This window comes from Penicillium cinerascens, assembly GCF_028974065.1.
Source record: "Penicillium cinerascens strain IBT 15544 chromosome Unknown contig_1_segment0_segment0, whole genome shotgun sequence".
NCBI classification, from domain to species: domain Eukaryota; kingdom Fungi; phylum Ascomycota; class Eurotiomycetes; order Eurotiales; family Aspergillaceae; genus Penicillium; species Penicillium cinerascens.
The window spans coordinates 3173977-3198161 of NW_026695287.1; the positions used below are offsets into that span (position 1 = coordinate 3173977).

The following is a 24185-nucleotide window of genomic DNA, read 5'->3' on the forward strand; positions in this document are numbered from 1 at the left end:
CTGGCTATTGCCATGTTCCAGTCGTAGGCAGCGGCGATGCCGTGCTTGCCCCGAGTCAATCTCCGGGAGCAACCAGACTTCAACCCAACAACTTTCAAAGTTGTCATCAACTATCTATACCCATAAACAGCCCATTACATTCATTACAACCATGCAGCTACTCGCCTTCCTGGCCACAGTCACTCTTTTGGCAGTCCTATCCTCAGCAGCCGTGATCCCTCGACCACAACACGAGCTCCGCTCACTCTTCAACGCAAGCCTCCAAGACCATATCCAAAGCCGTCGAGACAACATCCAAACCAATCAACTCCCAGCCGGCGCAGTGCTCAACCAATGCACCGTCCCAGGCACAGTGGCCCTAACATTCGACGACGGTCCTTACATCTACACTCCCCAACTCCTAGACACCCTATCCGCCCACCATGCAGTCGCAACCTTTTTCCTAAACGGCGTGAACAAAGGCAGCATCGCAGCCTTCCCAGACCTCGTCCGCCGAACCCTGGCCGAAGGTCACCAACTCGGTTCCCACACGTTCGTCCCCTTAACCCCCCCCCAAACCCATCCCAAAACCCAACTAACCCGCCAATATAGATGGGGCCACCTCTCGCTCCCCAGCCTCCCGTACCCGTCGATCCTCGACCAAATGATCTCCCTCGAAGACTCGCTCTCCGCTCTTTTGGGGTTCTACCCAACATACATGCGCTTCCCGTACCTGCAGTACGACGGCGTGTCCCTAGCTGCGATGGCGGAGCTAGGGTATAGGGTCATCGGCGCGAGTGTCGATACGAAAGACTACGAAAATGATGACCCTGGGCTGAGCTGGCGCAGTTTCGAGAAGTTTAAAACGGAGCTCAATGCTGGTGGGACGATTGTGTTGGCGCATGATTCTCATCAGACGACCGCGGAGGTATTGGTTGATAACATGCTTGCGGAGATTGAGAGGAGGGGGTTAAAGAGTATGTTTTGCCTTTGGGAGTGGTTTTTGGGTGTATGGGTGGCTTTTGGCTAATGCGTTGTAGTGGTTACGGTTGGGGAGTGTCTTGGGGAACCGGCTGAGTTTTGGTATCGGCAGGGTCGTTGAGGACTTGAAGGTGAAGTGGGATTGGTTGTTGGAATGTGGTGTGAGGGATCATGGCTGCGTTTGAGTTCTCTTATGTTGTAGATAGACTTATTGTGTTAATCAGTATCCAATAATCTTTGCTGCTTTTGCATGAAATGCATACATCTTGTGGCTGGAGACCTTGGTTGTAATATACAACAGAGCGCAGTGAAACGATGGGCAAGGAGCAGGACACTAAGCATTCATAGAAATATAACGCAGACAAAGCCATAGGACCTATAGCCAAAATCATCTGGTCCGAAGAAAGCGATAATAACGAAGGCGAATGGGCGCGCGCGGCAGTACACTAGAATTCGAACACAGATTACCCCCAAACACTCACGAGTTGTTTCTCGGCTAGGCGTGAATAGTCCTTTCCCGGCCGTGTCTGGCCATGCAATTTGCGTGCTATTCTCATCCCCATCGTCAGGTGAAATGCTCTTGTGGGAATGAGGGAGAATGGGAACGGGAAACAACAATGATCAATAAATTCAACGGATTTACATAGAGTATCCTTCGCAACATCTAAGTGCCGTCCGGCATAGCATGTCCTTGTTCAAGTATTCGTCCGATTGCGGCGACAGCTCGGGAAACATCATCTTCATCTGTCTGCCAATTGAGTACGGAGACACGCATACAGCGTTGTCCTCTCCAGGTAGTACCGCTGAAAAACGCTTCGCCTGTTTCTGCAACGGCTGAGATCAACGTATCCGTCCATCGATTGTGATCTGCCAAAGTCGTATCGGCCCTCCGGTCCAGAAAGCGCACCAATCCTCGGTTCACCGAGGACTTCCATACCAGCTCCGCTCCTGGCAGGGCTCCAATTTGGACGAGCAGACTTTGAGCGTGGGAACAACACCGTTGAATTAGATCGGCCACCCCTGTCTTTCCGAGGTGATGCAATGCGGCGTACGTCGCAAAACCTCGACCCCGTCGGGACCATTCCGGATTCCAATCGATTTGGTCACGAGCATCTGCATGATGTGTGAGATAACTCGCGCGATATGACATTGAATTCCGGTGAGCCTCCGAGTGGGCTGCAAAAGCATATCCAGAATCGTACGGCACGTTCAGCCACTTATGGCCGTCGGTGGCCCAGGAGTCCGCTTGCTCGGCTCCCGCCAGCAGATGGCGATGGGTCGGACTTGCTGCCGCCCAGAGCCCGAATGCGCCATCAATATGAACCCAGGCGCCCCAGAGGTGAGCTAGAGGAATGAGCTCAGAGAACGGGTCGTAGGCTCCGATGTTCAGATCACCAGCTTGCAACACCACGATCACAGGTCCGTCAGAATACTCCGCCAAAGCTTCATTTAGTGTTACCGGTGCAAGACTGCCATTTTCCCCGGCCGCCAACTCCACCACACATCGGCTCCCCATTCCGAGCAAACGGACTGATCGATCAATAGAACCATGCCTTTGACCGCTACTCAATACCCGAATACGAGGAGCCGCGCTCGCAAGTCCATCAAGCTCATGGTCCCAGCCATATCGGGCCAAGAGGCCGTTGCATGCGGCCGCGAGACAGGTGGTGTGCGCCATTTGACAACCTGAAACAAGAGCAAAGCTAGCTGAAGATGGCAAGCCTAGAAGCTCTTTAAGCCACATCCCACACACTTCTTCCGTCACGGCCGCTGCAGGGCTGCAATCCGATAGAGCTGCATTTTGATTCCACGTGGATGTAAGCCAATCTGCCGCGAGGGCGACGGGAAGAGTGCCTCCTATGGCCCAGGCAAAAAAGAGACCTCCGGCATTGCCCATGATTCCTCCCTCCGTACTGGCCATTAATTCATCAAGGACCTGTTTTGCATCTGTTGGGTTGTCCGGCAGCGGTTTGGTTAATCGGCGACGAAGGTCGGGAAGAGAGGCCATAGGGCGAACGGAGTTCGTCTCGAGCCCCTCGAGGAATTGGAGTGCATGCTCTAGAGCTGATCGCAAAACAGTAGGAAAGGTCGACCCCTTCATCTTTTCCTGGTTCATGATGCGAGGGTCGCGAGGGTCGCGAGGTTCTTGCTCCTTGAGCTCCATTCCAGGAACCGAAGTAATAAATCAAAAGATGTGCAGAAATTTTAAGACTGGGAATATTTCACGATCTTCATTGCAAGTCCTCTTCGAATCGAATTTATAGAAAAGCCAGGAAGGCCCCTCGTGCTGTTGCTGCCGAATTGGCGAATCAGAACCGGGTATTCACTTTTAACTTCCGTATTTTCGGCCAGCATCTTACATCGGAGATGAAGTTAGATTTCTGTTTACTATCGAGCTTAGTACGCCTCTTCAACCAGCTAAAGATGGCCCTGGAGCCTCAAGGTCATGGCAGTCTCCTTTTTCTCGCAATAATGCAACTTTTCGGGTATCCTTATTTACAAAATTGAGCTTCTAAAAGAAAGGTTCGTACCAAATCACCCCCTAGAGAGCACATGCGCCATCATGATAGATCGGAGAGCGAATTTCAGCTGGTAATGTTGGAGAGTCGAAGATAAGCTGAGCGACGAGTGGAATGAATTATTATGGAGGACTAGGCGCAGTACAAAATTATCTAAAATTGGATTGACCCATCATTCTACTGTGTTGCGTAAAGCATCTTTATATGGAGCGCTGAAGAAACTATTTTACCTGCAAAAGTCACATAAACTTCTCAGGTTTCCCACCTACTAGTCCACAGGAGAATATGGCGAACAAAAATTATGGAAGATGATCGTCAGAACGGAGGAATAGTTAACTAACGTAAGTCTTAAACGAGTAGCACACCAAGCGTGCGGCCATCTCCAAAAGACCATAGTAAATCTTCGGATGGTGGTGGAGATACACACTTGGGTCCGGCGCGATCGTGATGTCGTCCATGATGGAAGGGGTTGAAAAGTCAAAAGGCAGGCCGGGATCAGGGATCACCCTGTACGGATGATGAACTGTGCATACGATCACGTGAGACTTGCGGATACTTTTGGTTGTGATCCTAATTAACAAAATTAACAAAACAGAATCAACGCGCCGTTCCATGGGATATTTCGAGAGAAGAAAAAGCCACTCGGACCTCCCCGCCCCTTTCTTTTTGACCTCTTCGGCAGTGCAATTCTGGAGGGGAAAGTGTTTGCTGATCCCAACGAGTAGTGCGGCCCCCTGGTCAATTCCTGACGAAAAATAGTGGGTACTTCATGCAGGAAGCTGGTTTTCGTCGTGGGTGCCGTCATCTCTTCTGTTAACACCAATAGCGCCGTCTCACTGTATCCCGCTAAACCACGAAGGTTTTATAATCATTATTATTTGGGAAATCCTGCAGGGTAACCAGCATCCATGGCCAGATCATTGAATGCAGTGGCCCGCTGAATATAATTTGCGGGCAGAGTGGGGATCGGCTTTTGGAAGGCAGCGGTTATCACACGGGCGCTCGTCCGCAAAGCCAACTAGTGCTTTTGAGCTCTCGACGCGGGATCCGACCACGAACGCCAGTAAAGTATAAGTTCCATTGCATAGTCACTCCACCTGCCAATTTTGGGTTTTCTGACACTTGGCCTGGAAGCGACGGCATCTAATCAGAGTGCAAGGAATTATCATCCCTTTGCCCACTCGTCATCCTAGTATAAATCGCCACTGTGCCGTTCCCCTATTCTCATGCTAGTCGTGAGAGTCGGGAACACCCCAGCACTCTGCCGACACGCAAATTTTAACGTCACGTCTCATGGTACCCGACCTCATGCCGTCAGTTTACACTTGGGGTCCCTGGGCACTGGCTCTTGTAAGCGCAGTCTTTGTGCGCGCCATCTTTAGACGATATTGGACCTCGATTAGAGATGTTCCCGGCCCGTTTTTGGCGTCTTTTTCGACTTTGTGGCAGGTCGTGCAGATTCTGAAAGGCCACACCGAATCGGAAACAATTAGATTACACAGACAGCACGGTAAGCTTGTGTCTTGTATCCCAAGAGCCCCTTTATAAGACAACCTGTATTCTTATCTTATTTAATGCAAGGATACTTTGTTCGCATCGCGCCAAATGAAGTCAGCGTTTCTCATCCGGATGCCGTCCGACAACTACTTCATGCACAGATTGCCAAGGTATAGTGAGCTGCTTTGCTTTATATGATGTAAGCTTCGCGCCTAACGTCCATCCTACAGGGCCCATGGTATGCAATCATGAGTCTACCGGATTATCGCTATGTGAACCAGATGTCAGAATTAGATCCCAAAGAACATATCAGAAAACAGCGCAACATCGCGTCGGGATATGCACTTTCCAATATCATTCAGCATGAGCCACATTTCGACGCAATTCTGCGGCTCTTGACCACCCGTCTAAACGACTTTTGTGAATCCGGGCAACCGGTTGAATTGGATCGGTGGTTCACCTTTTTTGCATTTGACGCCGTGGGCGAAGTTATCTTCTCCAAGTCTTTTGGCTTCCTGGAGCAAGGGAAAGACGTCAGGGACGCCATTGCAAACCAGAGACTATTAGCGCCATATGCCACCGTGATGGGCCACTATTGCTGGTTTCATAACCTGACGCTGGGGAACCCGCTACTTAGTCGACTGGGTATTCAGCCATCTTCGCATGTCTTCGACACATGTATTGCGGCTATCGATGCGCGCAAGAAAAACCCTGCCAAGCGAAACGACATGATGCAGAAGTGGATTGACACCCGTGCCAAGTATCCTGATCGCATGGAAGAAGTTGAGATATTTTCTACTGCTGTCGGTACTCTTGGTGCCGGAGGAGACACTGTTAGTGCAACGATACAAGCACTGTTTTATCTCTTGATTCGTCATCCTCGACATATGATCCGGCTCCAGGATGAACTGGACGCTGCCCACGACCGCAAAGAACTCTCGCCTATTGTTAAATACGACGAAGCTCAACGATTACCTTTCCTTCAAGCTTGTGTATGCCGAAACACTCTCCCCGTTGTGAAAGTCTGGTTTTAACACGGTCATATAGATAAAAGAGACATATCGGTTTCATACCGCCGTTGGCCTTGGCCTTCCACGAGTCGCCCCGAGCGGTGGAATTACGATCGCCGGCAGATTTTTCCCAGAAGGGGTAATATTTTCCCGAAACGCCTTCCCTTCGTGGCCTTGTGTATGGCATTCACTGACGGCAAACTCCAGACCATTCTTAGCGTGAATCCTTGGGTCATTCACCGCAACCCCGAAATATTCGGTGAAGATTGCGATAGCTTCAACCCAGACCGCTGGCTTCAAACAGAAACAAGGCAGATGAATGCCTTCTTGATCCATGTATGTATACGCTATTTCCTGCCACTACCTTGGCAAATTTTTCTAATGACCATTTACCTACCACAGTGGGGGGCCGGGTATAATGCATGCCCCGGACGAAATTTCGCTCAATTTGAAATATCAAAGCTGGCTGCCACTTTATTGCGGGATTATGATATTGAGCAAATAGATCCCAAGCAAGAATGGACGTGGAAAAATCATTTTATTTGCGTGCCATATGAATGGCCCTGCAGAATTCGACATCGTTCGAGGTAAAATAACCTCGGATCAAATCTTCACCAATGATACCCTCTCTTTCAGCGAGTCAGCACCCTCTGGTTAATATCATCATTTGGGGGCACTGCAGAACGTGGTCTCGCCTCTTGAACGAACAATCTAGTATAGTACGCCTTGAAATTGGTGACGTCACCTTACAGCCAAACATAGCACTGGGAATATCATTGATGGGATACCTAACAACAAATGTGATAATCCTATTAGACTACGTGGAATATACAAACTAACCTAAAGAGGAAAGAGACTCGAACCTACAGGAGTGGGGGGGTGCGTTAGTCCCGATTGGGTAGAATCCTTCTGTTACGACTCTTTGCGTCACGATCACCCTTTTCCCAACCCTTCTCGTCATGCCGGACACCGAGCCTTTGTGAAGCTCGAATGCCGTCGTTTTTTGCAAAGCTCAAAGACATCTTCGCTGCCCCAGTCCATGCTCTGTCCACTTGTTGCGCTAAATGGGCTGTCTTGATGCCTGCCAAGAGCCATCTGGATGACCAGTATGGATTTCCGCAAGCAAGAGGGGCGGGGCAAGGACGTGGGTATTAGAGGTTTCACCGAACGAAGGTAGTACTAATAACACCGGATACCTCAAAGTATGGAAATACTGATTCTCCCCAGCAAAAACCATCGGTTTCCAGACCACATTGACAATACCGGGTCTAAAAAGATCTCTATTTCTGTATCTTTCTATATCTAATTTTTTTTTTCACGCTAGAGCAAACAAAGGAAATTCATCAAGACGTCAAGCTCCAATTTACAGCTTGCCGAAGATCTTCACCCGCTCCTCGATAGGCTTCTGCGCCTTCTCGCCAGCCTCGACCTCGGGGCTACCGAAGACCAGCTGTGCGACCAGCCGCCACTCGGTGGGCAGATTCCATTGCTGAGCGACCTTGGCGTCGATCAGAGGGTTGTAGTGCTGCAGGTTGGCGCCGAACCCGACCGATTCCAGAGCCGTCCAGACTGTATCTTTGTTAGCAGGGAACTCTGATCAAAGGAAAAAGAGTGCACGTACGGAAATACTGATGCATGGCGTTGGTGTGGTCGGCCCAGGGCTCGAACTTGTCTGAGAAGGCTGGGAACTTCTCCTGGAAGTCCTTGATGTGGGCTGGGTCTTCGTAGAAGAGGACCTGGTGGTTGTCAGTTCTGTCTCAATGCTTCGTCTTCAACAAAGGGTAAAACCTACAGTTCCAAGAGCAGCTCTGAAGCCCTGCAACTTCGGCAGAGTCTGATTCTTAAACACCTCCTCGGGAACGGCACCAGTCGAAACAAGCCCGCCAAATGCCTCGATGGCGATATCCCAGAGCTTCTCGTGCTCCTCGCGTAGAACAACAACCAGACGAGTCGACTGTGTGTTGAACGAGCTAGGAACGTTCAGAATAGCCGCATTGACCAGCTCTTCGACCTTGGAGTTGGGCACAGGGCTGTTCTTGCCCAGCTTGTAGATGGTGCGGCGGGTCTGGGCGGCCTGGACGAGTGCGTCGGTCATGGTGGGTGGTGTGTACTTGCGGAAGGAGGTTGAGAATGGTCGGAGGGGTGAAATGCGCGAGGCTGATAAGTATTGATGCGTTCCCGTGGAGCCAAGTGCGCGGCTGATGGTGTGGAGATTGAATGGTCGGAGGATGCGTGTTGCCATTGTTGAGCTAGGTTGGTCCTTTTATACCTATGTACGGATACAAGATGTCTTTCTTTTATAATGGATCGATAGTAGGCTTTGAAAAATCTTCAGAGATTTTCAGTGTTGACTAATTCGAGATATTCGTTGTTCGGTGTTGCGATGTCCCGAGGCGTTTCTTATGCGATTCTTATCTCCGGATCTCGGAATTACGGACTTGATATTTTGCATTTTGTCATCCGCTTAAAAATCTGCCGAAGCGCTGAGTCAGATTTTCCCATCAGTGAAAAAGCTGATTGCAGTTTTTCGGTCTATCTTCGTTTTTCACCTCATTTTGTTCGATCGTTTCTCTAAATGTTCGTAGGATTTTCCATACATGGACCCCACATTTCTGTCCCTCCGGTACGAACTATAAATAGTCCACATCAGGTACTTAGCACGCGTGCTTGCATGGTTGAAGAGGCTTATCTGACTCGTGCTAAAATGAGGAGCCGTGAATGACTGGAACGGGGAAATGGGGTCCCACTCGCGGGCAGCAACCCGAGAAGGAAATTAGTCTGAATCATGGCGTCCAATGGTGGCGGAACCAAGCCTCAATGGGGTTTTGCGCGGTAAAAGTAGTAGATTTTAGCGATATCGCCCCCAATCAGGCCCGAAGAGTCCTGACCCGGAGCCTCCGGTGGCCCGGGCCCTTTCTTCTTGGCCTTGGCATCTTCGTGTTGGGCCGTCTAGAACGAGACTTGAGATGAGGCGGTTTCGCCAAGCTGACGGGGCTAGAATATATCCTGATCCCTGATCCCTTTTCTTCAACTTATAATTTTCCCCTTACTCTATACACTCGTTACTACACCTTAAGATATACACTCGTTAAAATGCAGTCCAAGGTCGTCGCCGCTCTTTTCTTCTCTACTCTGGCCCTGGCTGCTCCGGCTCCTCAGGCTACCAGTGACTCGACCGTCACCGACGGCTCGGGATTCGATCTTGGAGATGCTGCTGACGCCCTCTCCGATGTCCCCAGCTCCATCTTGAGTGTTCTGGAGACCGCTATCCCCGCGTCATGGTACAACGATCTCGCCGACCCGGCTTCGCAGTCCTCCATGATCGCTGCTATGGAGGCCGGTACTATGCCCGCTTGGTATAACAACCTGCCCGCCAGCGTCAAGGCCTGGGCTACTTCCGCTGATGAGTTCGGCCTGGCTGATGTCACTGCCACTGCCGACTCTGCCGATTCTACTGACTCTCCCTCTGGCTCGACTGGCTCTGCCGCTGTCCAGACTACTGCTGCATCCACCTCGTCAGCCTCTGAGTCAGCCTCCGTTGCCTCTGTCTCTGGCTCTGCTGCTATGCAAACTACTGCTACATCCACCTCGTCAGCCTCTGAGTCAGCCTCCGTTGCCTCTGTCTCTGGCTCTGCTGCTATGCAAACTACTGCTACATCCACTTCGTCCGGCTCTGCCTCTGCTTCCTCTAAGGCCGCTTCCTCAACCTCCACTGGCGGTGCTCCCATCGCGACTGGCAGTGTTGCCATGAGCCTCGCCGGCGCCGTTGGCCTGCTGGGTCTTGCCATTGCCCTGTAGAGCAATGAGAATCGTTCTACGACACATGTCGGATATGTATACAATGTACCTTAGAATATACATCTAATCAATTTTCCAAGCACATTCGCGATTGGAAATGTTCACTCGGTTATTGGCTGCGCTGGAACGTATGTTGTAACAAATATGACACAACTTACGCCTGGCGTGTTACATCTATGTTTGTCCAGATCCTGTAGAATGCCTCGAGGTGGGTCAGGCTGATGGGCTCGAGCCACGGGTGGGCTGTTTCAATTTGGTTGTTTTCAAAAGTAAGTTGCAAAGAGGAACCTACCAAGCAGGCGGATGCAATTGCGAGATGATCTACCTAGTCAAGGTAGTTTCTGGGGCGACTCATTTGGAAAGCTTTAGTTGGAACATTCACGAATACTAGGCCATGTTCGGGCTTGAATGGATGCCAGTCGGGAAAGAAATGTACTGTGAGATTATCCGCTTTCATCGAACTCCTAACTAGCTGGCTCTACGTGTATTATCCGCTTGTCTTTTTGCAAACTGTCTACGATAAGCAAATTACCGTCCTTAGGAGAGAGTAGATTGACGATAGAAATGATAAAGTATTCATGTAAAAAGGTATACCTGGGCACCAACTACGAGATGGCTCCAAATGCCATCCACCTGTCTCTTCACCGGGCGCGCCGACAGAGACTCAGCCGTGTTCAATGTTCAAATTGGGATTGGCACCAAGAGCGTAGAATAATGAAAACCTGGTCGAACCACGCGAATTAGTGATCATTGACACGAAACGAAGCCAGCATGACGGAATGATAAAAATTTCAAGCTACTCAGAGACCCGTCTTGAAACATAAAAGGTATGTAAGTTTCTCCAAAGTTGTTCAGAGGCAAAATGGAAAAGATGGGTATCATCATCGAAGCTGCGATACGGTCGCAAGGGTGTGGTAAAGGGGACAGGGGTTCCTTACCTGAACCAGTCAGAGCCGTCCCGCCAGTGGGGAGTGGCGGGGACCACCACGGAAGTGTTTTCCAGAGTTATATAGGAGGTTCGCATTGCGATCTTTCGTTCCTGAATTCGGCGTGAGTGTATTTCGGGAGGTCAAAAAAGCATCGACGTTGGCTCCGATCGCGATTGATTAGTAAAGGTGTGCTGGTGGTGGTGCGTGGAAGAAATTGCTGATTTCGGTCTCAGGTCTCAAGGCGGGTTGAGAAGAACATCACTAAAAAGTGATTTGCCTGGCATCGTGGCAGTTTCTTCGCCCTTGAAAGCATGTCAAGAACCAAATCAGAACTCTTTGAGAATTCTACTTTTATAATGTGAAAGGGCTAGGGCCTGCCCTACCCCTGTTTTCACTGTTTTCACCTGAGCGGAGCGGAGAATGTCGTCATAGATCAGCCCATGCGACGGGGTGGAGAATATTCGGCTACTGAGCGTTCACTCATTGGAGAAAAAGAAGATGGTAACCATGAACCGTTCTCTTTCTGGAAATTCGATGGCAACGTGTCGCGTGCTATAGAAAGAAAGCATCCATCACAAGAAGCTAAGGCTCGAGGTTTTTCGCAGACCGGGTGGGTAGCTGCGAAAGGCTCCGTGGAAGGAAGAAGGCATCCTTTTCTAGCTATTGTTTCAACACTTAATGTTTTCAGATCGTCACTTCCGAGAATAACCCTCACCACCAGACATATCACATAAAAATCATTGGCATCCCATACGGTTCCACAAAAGATCATCCTCATGCGCCGAGCAGATCCTCATACCTCTGTAGATTCACCAGACGTTGTCTTCTGCGCCTGATTACCATTCCAATCACTCATCCTAACCGCAACCACCTTATCTCGCTGAACTTTGCGCTGATGGCGACCCCACAGGAGGAACAGCGCGACAGCAATAATAGCAGCACCTGCGACAGACCCAACCACAATACCTGCGATTTGACCTCCAGATAGCCCATCGGACGAAGACTTTGAAGCAGAGCTTATGGATGAGCCCGTGGTCGTGCTGGAACCAGAGCTGGACGTGCTGGACTCGCTGACATTGAAGCACAGTACGTTTGTGGTGAAAGAGGCCGACGGGACGTATTTGATGTCAGCACAGGCGTAGAACGTGCTGTTTGTGTCCGTGTCGAATGTTGATAGGTAGGATAGCTGTAGAGTAGCATTGGCCCCTGAGGAGATGTTGGATGGTGGATTGGGCACTGCGTAGCACTCGTGGCCGGGCTCAAGGTCCGGGAAGTTGCTTGCTGAGACGAGGGTCACGAAATCGTTGTTTGAGGTTGGATCAGTTGGCAGTCAGCGTGATGAAATGTTGTCTTGGATGCGCTCTTACCATTGTCGTAGGAAATAGCTAGGTTGACTCTGTAGGACTCGTCCTGCAAAACAAGGGATACCATGCCGTTTGCTATGCGAGTCAGCGTCTGCGATATTTCTCGCGAAATAGTAAGCTTACTGAGGGGGAAGTCTGTTCGATTCGTCACCCCAGCAGACGAACCGCAGGGCGCGGTGTTGTCCTGCGCAGCTCCCCAAGCTCGATCGGGGGGCCAGAGGAAGGCCGCGGGGCCCATGTCTGTGTCTATATCAGCGGCATTGGACCCGCTTACATAGAGGCTGGCAAGAACCAGAAGTACTGGGAGTCGCTGCATTGGGCTGAATTTTCTGGTAAAGCGTTCCAAAGGAGCTCAATAAAAATACACTAGCTGCAGACAGAGAAGAAAAGGATCGGTGACGGGACTATATAGCCACGCCTAGCAATCTAGCTCCTAACGCGCCCAGTTCACCGACGGGATACACCACGTCGGTAGGACGTACCGAGTCCACCCGCATATCATCCGTAAAGGAAAGTGGACCTAGTTCATGATTGCTCACTAGAAAGAAGCTAGTGACTAAATCTAAACCATGGGTTCGAGCCGAGTACTACCTTGGCGGTGCAATGAGTCTTCAAATGGGCATGTGATGGTACTCGTTCTAGCGCAGACCCAAAGAGGGAAATGGAAGCGGCAGAAGACGAATAGGGTGGGTGATTCATGATGTAAATTGGTCTCAATCATCAAGGGTTAGGCTGCTGGCAGCTCTAGCGTTGCTTTAGTCTCATACTCTAGCAAAGTCTGGTCAGACGTGGTGGCCGGAAGGTCACCGGAAAGTGACTCGCCGGGGTGATGAGATTAGATTGATAAGATCGAGTGGCTCCAGTGATTGGCGCTAAACCAGCCCCTCACTTCGCTTCCTTCAGCTTTCGATCGGTTCCGAATGGAACCCAAGAAAAAAGGCTGGAGACGTGTTCTCTAGCGTCGGCTATTTATCTCCGAAGCGGACAGAGTTCGGGTCCTGTTTGGTCTTCCATGATCAATTTGTCGGGTTGCCAGTAGAGTCGATCTTTTTCTCACTCAGTGTCCAGTGACTTTAAGTTCAGGAAGAGGAAATAAGGCGCTATCAAGATCTTAAAAGGCCCGCTCCCTTGATTTATGGCACTTTGCTTCTCATCCAAGTCTACAGAAAACGTGCGCAGGGCTCGTACGATGCCCGAAATGGGTGGGGCAAGGGTTGACACCCATGGTGGGACAAATGACTAGCCTCAAGCCACAACGGTGGGGCCTCATAGCATGTTGACTCTGGCAAGGTACCTAGCCGAGACTCCGAAGGTAAAAATCGGGGAAAGCGACAACGCCATCGCTTGGTGCAAGTTCCGATCCGCCGCGAAACTGCTATAAAACGCGGCACGTAGCTCGACTGCGCACTTATGACCCCGCGACAGTCATACAAACAGCTAATTGCTTGCGTTATTCTTTTCGCTTTGTATAGTTTTCAAAATGACTCGTTTCTTAATCGCCACGACTGCGCTTCTCGCTATTGTGGTCTCCTCCATGTCCACTCAATTGTCAAATTCGCTTCAAACGCGCGAAGATATTGAGCCAGGAAGCCCCCTGTACAACTGTCATGAAGCTTGCGGTAAGCCCGAATATTTACAGAATCCATTTCCCCCGGGGAAGCTGATCAAGTTCTACCGCGACTAGGCGAAGTCATCCTCATCTCCGAGACTGACAACTACTGCAACAATTCGACATTTACCTCGGACCTCAAATCCTGCCTGAAATGCGCGGAAACATACGACATCTGGAAGTACTATGGTACCAAAGTGAAATTGGCCGCGTCGGGTTGCAACGATGATGCGACCCCCAGCCCATCTTCTGCTACCTCGGAAGCGGCTGTTACTGCCACTACAGGTGTAAACAATACTTCCACTTCCAATACTAGCAACGCCACTGTGTCGACTACTTCCACTGCTTATACTACGGTATGTACTCATTTAATGGACTGATATGAATATAAAGACGGTGTTGGCTAATTGGCGCACTAAAGGGTACAACTCCGGGCACAGCTGCGACTGCCACCAACACCACCACCACTAATGGAGCTGTGTCTTTTGTTCAACAAAACGCGGCTCTTCCTGCAATCATGGGGCTCTTGGCTTGGGCTCTGACAGCATAATCTCTGTGTGGGATACCATTCACTTCGAACACTTAGATGAGTTAAAGTCAATTCCTACAGTGATATATATTCGTTGAAAGGAAAATTCATGTCTGTGCAAATTGGAAGGGCAAATGTATTAAAACTGTTACGAGTAGTTTGAAACCCTGTATTGTAATTAGTTAGTACAAGACTTTTATTAAGCTGAGTTGAAATTGCATACTCAATCAGGTTCCCATCCGGGTCCCTCACATAAACACTCCGAAGCTTCCCGACTGCCCCAATTCTGTCCACGATCTTGGCTCCCTCCAGGACCTGCATATGATTAGCTTATCCTCGATCAAATAAAGCAAAAATGGTGGTTTTACTTCGATCTTTGCTTCTTGGAAAGCCTGCAACACCCTCTCCACATTCTCGTCAGTCAAAAAACACAGATCGCCGCTCCCCGGCATGACATTCTGCGCTTTCGGCTCGAACTCCTTGCCTGATTGGTGAAGATTGATCTTCTGACTTCCGAAAAGGAGGGCATGCCTAGTGATGTTAATCTAGCTTTTCAGGTTGAGATCTGTGTACAATTCAAATTTACCTTTCAATGGCGGGGTTGGCGGGTGAGGTAAAGACTTCGTGCTTCATCCCCAAATGCGTCGTGTAGAAGGCAACTGTCTCTGGAATGGAGTGTACTGTGAGGACAAAATGGTCCAAGGACCTGACTGCGAACTTTGATGCCATATTGGATGGATTACGGTGCTTTGTAGATGGCAATCGAGTGAGAGATTGTTGGTTGCCTTGGAAAAGTCGCATTACTCATCGGATTCTGAGATCGCTCCCGGCTTCCTTTTCCAACCGTACAACCGAAGTTAATTTGAATCTCATTTTGCGATAAATGATAACTGATTTGATGAGAAATAGGTGTGTACCTGAAGCAGTTTGAATCGGATCTTCATTGGGCTTATATTGGCTGGCTTCTGAAAGGTTACTTCAATGCTAAGGATTAACATACTAGTGGCTTAAAACTCCATTTTCAGAAATGGAGAAGTTACATGAGATAAGAAGCTACACTACTGCTTCAAAATCGATTTCATGCCAGCCATTTGGTGTGTAAAGACCATCCTGTCGGAAGATAAAACCACCCTCGGGAATGCCTGGCGGCATCTCACATTTCTTCATACTCGCCTTGTAGACCGCCTTCCTGTGCTCCTTGGTGTCTTGAAAGCTTGAATTGCTATCCTTACAGGATCGCGTGCCATACCGAATGTAGCTGTTATGTGGCCGGGGTGCGCCATTTATCATGAATCGGCCCCCACTACAGATGTTACCCTGGAGGGGAGTTACTAGCCGCAATAAGTCTGTCTCATTGCGCACTCTCTGCCTTGCCAGTAATAATTAACCCAGGGCGCGGTTGGAACGGCTTTCCTCTGTGAATGAAGTCATCTGGCGCAGTAACCATAAAAAATATCGCAACAAACGAACCATGTGGCCTTTAGTGATATGGACACCTATAAAAAGCCTTTCTCGCACATTTTGAAGCGACACCTAGACCATTTCAGCATTATGTCTTACACTTCTTACTCCGACGCGCGCATGTCGCATAGCTTCCACTCCAATCCTCGGAAATCATTAAGATCACCAGAGCGCGAGCTCGCCTTCCGAAAAGAACAAATTGCAACGACCAAGAGATCCCTGATTCTCAAGCCGCAGGGTGACGCGCGCTCTGCGATGTCATATAAAATCACAGACAGCGATGACACACTGGAGTTCACGGTGACTGGACGAAAATACGGCGATCGCTCATGTCGGGAGTTTCGCGATTCTTCAGGTCTGCCTTTTTTCGAGCTTCACACGGCAGGCTTGAGTATATTTTCCTCTCGCTGGTATATTACCTTACCGGGTGGCGGAGATGTGAAGGTTGCCAAGGCGGGACCTCAGGTTTCCTGGAATGGAAGCGTTATGAAATTCACTTTTCAGAATATGGCTGCTGCTGATACCAAGCGCGAAGAGGATAAAGAGCTCACACTCAGCGTGGCGAAGTATGGAGTGGCCCTAAGTTTCTTCGATATCGTGGATAATGATCGAAGGATCGCGGAGGTGCGCGAGAGTATTCAGCATAATGATAAGTTGAATCTGAGGAGGTCGTCGCGTGCACAGGGTCATCGGCCTACTCTTGAGTTGACTGTCATGCCTGGCGTGGATGCTTCGTTAGTGAGTCTCCGTCGCGATGTTGGGGATGCTGAAGTATGGGGCTAATTTTGTTGTGTAGGTTGCGGCGATTGCTGTTATTCTCTCTGATTGGTATTTTGGATCTAATTGATGGCGTGCCGGTCAACCGGTTGATGATCTCAACATTTATCTAGAGTAATATATTCCGTTATTTCTGGCAACAGTGGGAGACCAAGTTTTCTGGACTTCGAAGGGTGGTCAGAAGGGGTTCAATATTTCATCAAATGTGAAAGCTTTTCACATTTTGTTACTTGCTTCTGATCAGCAACAACTGATAGCAGTTTGGTAACATATTTCTGCGCACGCTGAAATTAACAGCGACACCGAGCAGGATATACTCGAAAGTGGTATAGTTAAAAAGATGAAGAAGATTAAATTGACGTATTGGAGGGAGGGGAGACTTGTTGAAAGAGACAGGTGAGGTATCAAGCGAATTTACAAGGATATGGGACTCATTGCCTTCAGCATCACGAGCACTTCCCAATGCAAAACTGAGATATTCAAAAAGGCAGGTTTGTAAAAAAGCGAAAAGGGGCGAAAAAAGTGTATCATCACCTCGCAATATCTGCTTGTGTTGCCGATAATGGAACCCCGCTTTGCCCCACGAAATCCCCTCGCAGGTCAACATCGACCTATCACGCATCTACGAACCAACGAATCCGGTTCAAATTCACGATGGAGCCCAAAGTTGGAGTTGGTGTCTTTGCCTTGAACTCTGAGGGCCAATTCATCCTCGGAGAACGAAAGGGAAGTCACGGTGCCGGTGAGTTCGCCAATTTATGAGTCACAACCAGTCGATCTTCACGCTGGAACACTATTCCACCGCGTAACACACACATCTCACTGTTATTTTGTTTCAGGCACATGGGCTTTACCGGGCGGACATCTTGAATTCGGCGAGTCCTTCGAGACCTGCGCGGCACGCGAGCTCCTCGAGGAAACGGGTCTGCAGATCCGCAACCTGCAATTCCTGACCGCAGTCAACAGCGTCTTCGAAAAGGAAAAAAAGCATTATATTACCATTTTCATGGCTGGAATTGTCGACGCTGGAGCTCAGCCTCAGGTACGTGCAGCAATACTGCTTTTTGCTTTTGATTTCCTCTTATTCGTGCTTGGAATGACACCCAATCAGAATCTCGAACCTGAGAAGTGCTCTGGGTGGGAATGGATCTCGTGGGACGAGCTCAAGGCTGATAATGAAGCCCATATGAGTTCTTCTGGCGGGCGCAACTTATTCTTGCCTTTGGTGGAGCTGTTCCGCCAACGACCTACGTTCAAGGACCAGTTGAGCTACGTATCTGACTGGCATGGCGATGTTATCAACTTATAGACAGCCTTCATTGACCGTCGGCTCTGGTGATATGCAATGGGAAAGACAATACACGATCGACCGCAATTTGATTAGAGCAACAAAGCCGAAGAGTCGGGGAGTGAATCACAGGGTAAGATCAATACGTGCTTTTTTCAACATGAACAATGTATGCGCTGTTGATAATACTCCATCAATAGTTTGGCTCAGTAGAATCCCAATGCCTCAATTATGGAGATTATAGTATTGTAAAACTTTACGCAAGAGAGAGGATGAAAATTTAATTTGAGGTGTATATTGTAAAAAACATTGTGGTAGTCTGTGCCAAGATCGTAAATACCCCTTAGAAACACGGTCACCTTTATCCTTTCTCTCTATCACCACATTTGACCCGCTATAGACCTCAAGGCCTTGAGCAGGTCATCGTCACCCTTCTCCAAAGGAAATGTTTCCCTATCGCCTGGTAAGCCAAATGGTCTATCATAGACCGGGCACAACGTCCCACGAGTTGGAAGTATGCCGGTTTGAAAATAGCGTCGAACAGCTTTTGCGGTGCAAAGAGAGGGTGTTGCAAGTGACAGATGCTGAAATTTGTCATTATATTTTAGTCATTATTCGGGATAGTAAACGTATCGTTTGACTTACACCTTCTGAGTTTTGTTGGATGAGACTCGACCCAGGAAACCTGAGACTCATCCTTTTGGCACTTAGCAAAAAAAAGCGTGTTAATGTATGTGGCCGATTTCGTAGATTTGATATCAAGATTGGCATACTTATCAAGCGACGTGACGGGGTCCAAACTGTTTCCAATAAACAAGATCGGCTCTGTGAGGACTCCAATCGGCCCTTTAGAGATACCAATAGTAGTCAGTGTATGTTTAAGAGCTGGAGAATATACAGAACAAATGCGATCTCTTACCAGAGTACGTGAATTCAAGTCTGGTTTTCCAAAAAAGACAGAGCAGTCGATTTTGACTCCACCGGTCACCAAGGTAGATGCTCTGGTGACGCATCTTCTGCCAATATTCCACAAACTCCCCTTTTGTTGTATTGCTCTGGTCAGGACCATCGGAGCAGGATATGGCTCCGACCACTTCTTCTGCATAATCAGCAGGTTCAAAGAAAATATCCTGTGGCGGTGATGTTTGCTTTCGATTTGCAATGATGCTCCCATCCCCATTAGCTAAGTTGTTTAATGCCCGGGCTAGACCATCAAATTCCTTGAATGGCTCATATAATGAATCTCGGATGATCTTCTGCACGTCGCTATAGGTGACAATCTCAGGTCCGTGTGCGGATAACACGGATTTAGTTGTATTTCTTGCAAACGCGACAATATCGTCAAGCGAGGATTGGATGTATCTCGGACCCTTTTCAGAGAATAAATCGCATTTATCAGGCCCTGCTTGATAGCAATAGATGCTGAATCGCTCCATGATAGCATCTGCATCGTTAATGTTTCCGTCCCAGGTCCCTATGCTCTTAGCAACCAGCAGACCAGGGTAGAATAATGCACTTACCAGCATAATGGCGATCACTATCAACAATACCATCCAGTACCAAACGGCCCACGAGATGTGGATACATACTTGCAAATGTTTCACCTAACAGAGTTCCATATGAGAATCCCCAATATTGCAGCTTATATAGCCGCAGATCCGGCTTTTCTATAGGATTTTGAGGTTCCCGAATTGGCTGGCTGAACTGAGTCCACTTTCCTCTCCATCTCGCTAAGGCTTCTACAATCGCAGCCATATCCATCGCAATGATTGGAGTATTCATTCGTGTACCAATCCCCTCGTCCCCTACTTGGGAATAGCAGGTCTCAGCAAGAGCCTTCTTCCTCGCCCACATACGGCTAAATGCCACATCCGAGCTGCCTAGTAAGCCATCCGTCTCAGAAGCTACCTGCCACAACCACCTCTGCTGGGCGTTGGCAAAGCATGTGAATGATGGAGTAGTAAAGCCGACACCCCGGGGGTCAAAAGCTATGATATCGAAATACTTCTCTATCCTCGTTGATTCAGCGTCATCGGGGCTGAACGGAGAATCGACGATCGTTTGGAGATTGTTCCCATGAAGACGGGCAAACTTAATGCCTGAGCCTCCTGGACCACCTAAGAAGGCTGTATCAGCAGAACTGGGACAGGTACTGCCGTATATTACGTTGCGGAGTGAATGATCATTGGAAATACCTGGGTTAATCAGAATTGAACCGCCGTACCGTGGGTCGCTCACGTCTACTTTTGCGGGCAGTCTGATTAATGCAATGGCGACTCGTTGTGAATCGGTAGCTTCATTCTTCCAGTCCAATGGGACATCAAGGCGGGCGCATTCAAAAGTGGAATAGCAAGAATGGAAGTGGAGATTTGCCGAGGGGAGAATCTTGAGAAAGCACTCAGCATTCGATCGCGCAGAAAGTCTTATGATTGCGGGGGTATATCTTATACGATCCCATATCGAGTGGTGCTGAGGATGTTCCGGGGACTGCGGGGACTGCGGGGACTGCGGCAATACCGAGGAGACGGATGATGGGACTGTGATCGTCTCCCATATCGCCAGAATGAAGGATATCAGGAAATTCATATTTGCGCGTTGAAAGAGAGAAAGACCTGCTTGATTTCAGGGGAAGGGAAGAAAGGCTCTCGCTCTTGGTATTGATTACGCTATATAAACTGACTGGCTTTCGGTTCAGCTCAGCAACTTCCTGGTTAGGCCTCGCTAGGTATGGGCTTATGTAACCCACCTGCGTAGCTCCTCGATTACACAGCAGCACGCTCTGATGGGTTGAATGAGGAAGCGGTCAAAAGGATCATTGAAGGATTCGATTTGCTGTTTCACATTATTAAGTAGCGGTTGGGCTGATCTCTCTATATGACAGAATGCCCCGCAGCGCTGACGTGCCCCCACTTCTGTTCCGGACACTCCAAATTCCATACTAAATACCCATTTCTTTTGGTCCATATCTCAGCAACTGTACGTTGTTTTGATATCAAATTTTTGCCTGTAATTATAGTCTACTGTTTTCAATAGCATGTCCTGACTTGGTGGCAGATATGTAACGCTTATTATTCATTACCTAAAATTATACCTGTCGGGATTTAGGTGTATGCATTTACCCAAAGCTTCCAATTCAACATGAAGTTCCCGTTCTGTCACCTCTCACCGCTTTTCGTCCGATTTTCCTGCTCTCTCATTTATCTCTCACTTAAGTATTTACTATGCTCTCCCTTTACTAACCTATATAATCACGGTTATTAGGCCTACCCCTCACTTCATAACTACATCTATATCTACCACTCCCGACAGCATTATTAACGTCAGAATCAAGGAAAAGAAGGCTAAGAGGTAGAGAGGCTATAGTGGATATAGAAAGAGACATCCAGGTATATTGCCTTGAATATCTATACGCTGGATAGCATCTCCATCCAAGTCCGGATTTGAGTTCTGTCAAGCTCGGCAGATGATTTCAACTGGCGTGGTGGCTCACATCTATCCCTACCATGCAAGGGGTTTGTGGGTAGGAAATTGCCAACCCGGAGTTTAGAAGCCCTTGCTGGTCTTCGGGAAGGGCTGTCCGCTAATGAGCTTACTTTAAGACTATTGTTTTAGTCCGCGTAAACAATGAAGTCACTTTTACTTAGACATTACCCGTCATTGGGCGAGTCAAATCTGGTCTCGATTAGTGCCGCCGTGACAAGGCGTTTCGTATTCGATTTCGAGATAATTCACATGTTCAAATGCTTCAAACCACATCAAGTGCTACTTTCTCCATTATCCCATTATCGTATTAGGATGGTTCAACCTTTGTGTTTGCTAGAGCACACAAGGCCTTTAGTCCCGCAAGGTGATGCGATCCCAAGTAGATCTTAATTTCGACCACCCAGATTTTTAAGGTAATATGAGACATCAAATCTCCAACAGCGATCACCAACCTCCATGACGCTTCATGCAAGGGCCCACCAACTATACAGACAAAGACTATCAAAGACCCAGAGCCAAATACAAAAAGCCCCGTCCTTCCAGAGCACCGTTTGCCATCCATCCAAATCCCATCCAATCCACCAATCCTCCAGCCATGTATTTCAAACAAATCCTCGTAACCTCCCTCCTAGCCCTCCTCAGTGGCTCCGTTGTCGCTCACGGCCAATACGGCGCTGTTCCCAGCCAATCCATGGCCCCCGAGTCCTCTACTGGCCACAACTCCTCCATGGCGTCACAGTCATCCAACACCACGGCTGGCACCTCATCCATGGCACGGACTTCCTCAGTGCAATCTAACTCCACGGCTGGCACCTCATCCATGGCACGAACTTCCTCAATGGCACCTAACTCCACGACAACTACTTCGGGCTCTTACACCTCCACTCCATCCACCCTGAGCTCGTCTATGAGACCTACTTCCTCCAATGCTACCTCCAGCGACTCTGGCGTGCTCGGCGGTCTTCTGGATAACAAGAAGCTGAACCTCCGTGCTGAGCCGGGTCCGATGGACGAGTTTACTCGTGCTATGCCATCTGGCGATTATAGCCAGCCTGCGGCGCAGCCTGCTGCTTATCCTACCAATTAAGTGGTTGTATGAGGACTTTTGGATTTTGGGACTTTGTATGATGTTTTATATTTCTTGTTCTGGGATTGGCTTTATCTATGATTGGCGGTAATGTACATCTATTGGTTCTTGTCGAGTAATCGAGGAGTTTGAATGCCTGTCTTCACGACTTGACGGAGTAAATTATAATCTCTATTTCTGATTTCACAGAGATATCCAAGCTCCGAAGCATTGTAGATAACCGGACCCAAAAATAGTACCTTGAAGTCAACAAGGTGCTGTGCCCTTTTTCAGGTCATAATTGAAGATGCGCACATTAGCAAACCCATTAAACACTACCCAATGGTAGCATGAAACAAGGTCCCCGAAGTATTGTACAAACAATTGTCCACCTCATAAATATGTCAAAAAAGAAAATCGTCGGACCTTGAGTCGTAACATCAAGCCGGTATGGAACTCATAGATCGTTGTTTTCATGTCAGATTTGACCCCGCTGCAACGCACACTCGCTTGGACCTTGACTGTTGAACCCGTGATACCAGCCCCCGTCGATGAGGTTGTTTTCGAGATCTCGCCAGTACTTGGCTTTGCCTCCGGCGCCTGTTTTCAGGTCGAGGTCGCCGAGGCGGATTTCTACTGCAGACATTTCGTCTCGGGGGATCTGGTAACTATATTAGTGAAAACGTAATCTAGCTGGGAGATAAAGGAAATTACCTTGATAAACATCGTACAGTCTCGGAGCGTCATATCAAGTGACATCTCCTGAGACTGTGCCGGCGGTCCAAGCAGGCCGACTTCTCGCCGGGATTTTTGCTGAGATTGAAGCTTTTGCAATGTAGGATTGCGGTGCAATATGCGCGCAAGTCGGTGTCGGTCATTGCATCCTTTTATGAAACCCGTCGCCCGCAGGACGCTATCCAAGCGTTCGGAGACAAGATCCAGCGGACAGAAGGATCGTTGCTCTTTCTGTCCCAGTCTTCGTGCTTCGTGGTTCTTCATCTCTCTTAATGCACACGTCCGGCACCTGCGGGCTGAGGTAGGTGCCGAAGGGGACTGAATTAGCCATTTTGGCTTCAACTCCGCTAATGTGGCGTTGGGATCGTCGGCAGTGGTCATGTCGGTGATCAGTAGACCGAACGGCTCGTTCAAGCACAAGTATCCGCCATGCCGCTTCTTCGGCCGCTTGCCGTTTAGTTCATCGATATGAAGGAGCTCATTGCAGCGCTGGATTAATCCCTCCGGTAGACGGATGAGTGTCTGGTCGACTAGCTCTTCGGGTTTGAAGAGGGGTCGCACGATATTGTTGAAGTTCTGGACGATTTCTTTGTATGATTGGTTTGCGGCGGTTTCTTTGCGCAGACGGAGCAATTTGCCTTTGAATGAGGCCGGTACGGCACGATTCTCGAGACTGTCGATCGCAACTGGTGACAGTGGTCTCTTGGGTTCCTTTTCGAGAGATTTGAGCGGCGCAGAGACAAAGCGATAGATCACATTTGCGCCACCCTCGGCGAGATAGACAAGCTGAACTCCCGGGGGGAGCTCAAGGAGACTGGGTTTTGTCATTCGTGGAGAAATGATGGTAGGTGGGAATGGACAGTCTCCAGGAGCATGACTTTTTTTTCTCTATGGGGGTTAAGGGGGCTTCAAGCCACGGAGTCGATTTCCAGGGATCTGGGATGATTCGGTGGAGATTTGAGATGAGCGGTCGAGGCGATCGATGGCGATTGGCCATGTAAATACAAGCTACTAGGCCGATCGGTTATGCCTGCATCCAGTACTGGAGCTAAGACTGATTCAGCTTGGGTGGGTTTGAGCCGAGCGAGTAGCGAGGAGAGTTGAGGATCGCGGGTATCAGACTGCAGCGTGGCGCAGGTGAATCGGACGAGTCGTCGAGT

General features: G+C 49.0%; 13 protein-coding genes across 13 annotated transcripts; 7 read left to right on the forward strand and 6 right to left on the reverse strand.

Moving 5' to 3' along the window:
• Positions 1 to 151: 151 nt before the first annotated feature.
• On the forward strand, positions 152 to 1081 carry N7498_002728 (chitin deacetylase; the record flags this gene model as incomplete). The annotated part of the gene is made up of 3 exons (XM_058449790.1): positions 152 to 531; positions 592 to 956; positions 1020 to 1081. The coding sequence occupies 3 exons, from the start codon at positions 152 to 154 to the stop codon at positions 1079 to 1081; spliced, it is 807 nt and encodes a 268-aa protein (XP_058312134.1).
• Positions 1082 to 1624: 543 nt separating this feature from the next.
• Positions 1625 to 3124, reverse strand: N7498_002729 (pyridoxal phosphate-dependent decarboxylase family protein; the record flags this gene model as incomplete). The annotated part of the gene is made up of 1 exon (XM_058449791.1): positions 1625 to 3124. One exon carries the CDS (start codon positions 3122 to 3124, stop codon positions 1625 to 1627), a length of 1500 nt encoding a protein of 499 aa, XP_058312135.1.
• A 1929-nt stretch (positions 3125 to 5053) lies between these two features.
• N7498_002730 (uncharacterized protein) lies at positions 5054 to 6010 on the forward strand (the record flags this gene model as incomplete). Its single annotated transcript, XM_058449792.1, has 2 exons — positions 5054 to 5146; positions 5207 to 6010. The coding sequence occupies 2 exons, from the start codon at positions 5054 to 5056 to the stop codon at positions 6008 to 6010; spliced, it is 897 nt and encodes a 298-aa protein (XP_058312136.1).
• A 1290-nt stretch (positions 6011 to 7300) lies between these two features.
• On the reverse strand, positions 7301 to 8228 carry N7498_002731 (nitroreductase family protein; the record flags this gene model as incomplete). Its single annotated transcript, XM_058449793.1, has 3 exons — positions 7301 to 7555; positions 7608 to 7722; positions 7779 to 8228. 3 exons carry the CDS (start codon positions 8226 to 8228, stop codon positions 7350 to 7352), a joined length of 771 nt encoding a protein of 256 aa, XP_058312137.1. The 3' UTR covers positions 7301 to 7349.
• An 851-nt stretch (positions 8229 to 9079) lies between these two features.
• N7498_002732 (uncharacterized protein) lies at positions 9080 to 9784 on the forward strand (the record flags this gene model as incomplete). Its single annotated transcript, XM_058449794.1, has 1 exon — positions 9080 to 9784. The coding sequence occupies one exon, from the start codon at positions 9080 to 9082 to the stop codon at positions 9782 to 9784; it is 705 nt and encodes a 234-aa protein (XP_058312138.1).
• A 1728-nt stretch (positions 9785 to 11512) lies between these two features.
• N7498_002733 (copper acquisition factor BIM1-like domain-containing protein) lies at positions 11513 to 12393 on the reverse strand (the record flags this gene model as incomplete). Its single annotated transcript, XM_058449795.1, has 3 exons — positions 11513 to 11994; positions 12081 to 12152; positions 12201 to 12393. Coding segments are annotated over 3 exons (747 nt in total), but the record flags the coding sequence as incomplete, so codon positions are not given.
• A 1164-nt stretch (positions 12394 to 13557) lies between these two features.
• Positions 13558 to 14236, forward strand: N7498_002734 (uncharacterized protein; the record flags this gene model as incomplete). Its single annotated transcript, XM_058449796.1, has 3 exons — positions 13558 to 13696; positions 13717 to 14042; positions 14108 to 14236. 3 exons carry the CDS (start codon positions 13558 to 13560, stop codon positions 14234 to 14236), a joined length of 594 nt encoding a protein of 197 aa, XP_058312140.1.
• Positions 14237 to 14363: 127 nt separating this feature from the next.
• N7498_002735 (VOC family protein) lies at positions 14364 to 14944 on the reverse strand (the record flags this gene model as incomplete). The annotated part of the gene is made up of 4 exons (XM_058449797.1): positions 14364 to 14382; positions 14439 to 14530; positions 14584 to 14746; positions 14802 to 14944. The coding sequence occupies 4 exons, from the start codon at positions 14942 to 14944 to the stop codon at positions 14364 to 14366; spliced, it is 417 nt and encodes a 138-aa protein (XP_058312141.1).
• Positions 14945 to 15766: 822 nt separating this feature from the next.
• N7498_002736 (uncharacterized protein) lies at positions 15767 to 16523 on the forward strand (the record flags this gene model as incomplete). The annotated part of the gene is made up of 2 exons (XM_058449798.1): positions 15767 to 16414; positions 16473 to 16523. 2 exons carry the CDS (start codon positions 15767 to 15769, stop codon positions 16521 to 16523), a joined length of 699 nt encoding a protein of 232 aa, XP_058312142.1.
• A 584-nt stretch (positions 16524 to 17107) lies between these two features.
• On the forward strand, positions 17108 to 17762 carry N7498_002737 (nucleotide triphosphate diphosphatase NUDT15; the record flags this gene model as incomplete). Its single annotated transcript, XM_058449799.1, has 3 exons — positions 17108 to 17195; positions 17293 to 17495; positions 17565 to 17762. The coding sequence occupies 3 exons, from the start codon at positions 17108 to 17110 to the stop codon at positions 17760 to 17762; spliced, it is 489 nt and encodes a 162-aa protein (XP_058312143.1).
• Positions 17763 to 18221: 459 nt separating this feature from the next.
• N7498_002738 (uncharacterized protein) lies at positions 18222 to 20327 on the reverse strand (the record flags this gene model as incomplete). Its single annotated transcript, XM_058449800.1, has 4 exons — positions 18222 to 18325; positions 18387 to 18626; positions 18661 to 19215; positions 19262 to 20327. The coding sequence occupies 4 exons, from the start codon at positions 20325 to 20327 to the stop codon at positions 18222 to 18224; spliced, it is 1965 nt and encodes a 654-aa protein (XP_058312144.1).
• A 1492-nt stretch (positions 20328 to 21819) lies between these two features.
• On the forward strand, positions 21820 to 22311 carry N7498_002739 (uncharacterized protein; the record flags this gene model as incomplete). The annotated part of the gene is made up of 1 exon (XM_058449801.1): positions 21820 to 22311. One exon carries the CDS (start codon positions 21820 to 21822, stop codon positions 22309 to 22311), a length of 492 nt encoding a protein of 163 aa, XP_058312145.1.
• A 457-nt stretch (positions 22312 to 22768) lies between these two features.
• On the reverse strand, positions 22769 to 23853 carry N7498_002740 (inositol-pentakisphosphate 2-kinase; the record flags this gene model as incomplete). The annotated part of the gene is made up of 2 exons (XM_058449802.1): positions 22769 to 22951; positions 23005 to 23853. 2 exons carry the CDS (start codon positions 23851 to 23853, stop codon positions 22769 to 22771), a joined length of 1032 nt encoding a protein of 343 aa, XP_058312146.1.
• Between the last annotated feature and the right edge of the window lie 332 nt (positions 23854 to 24185).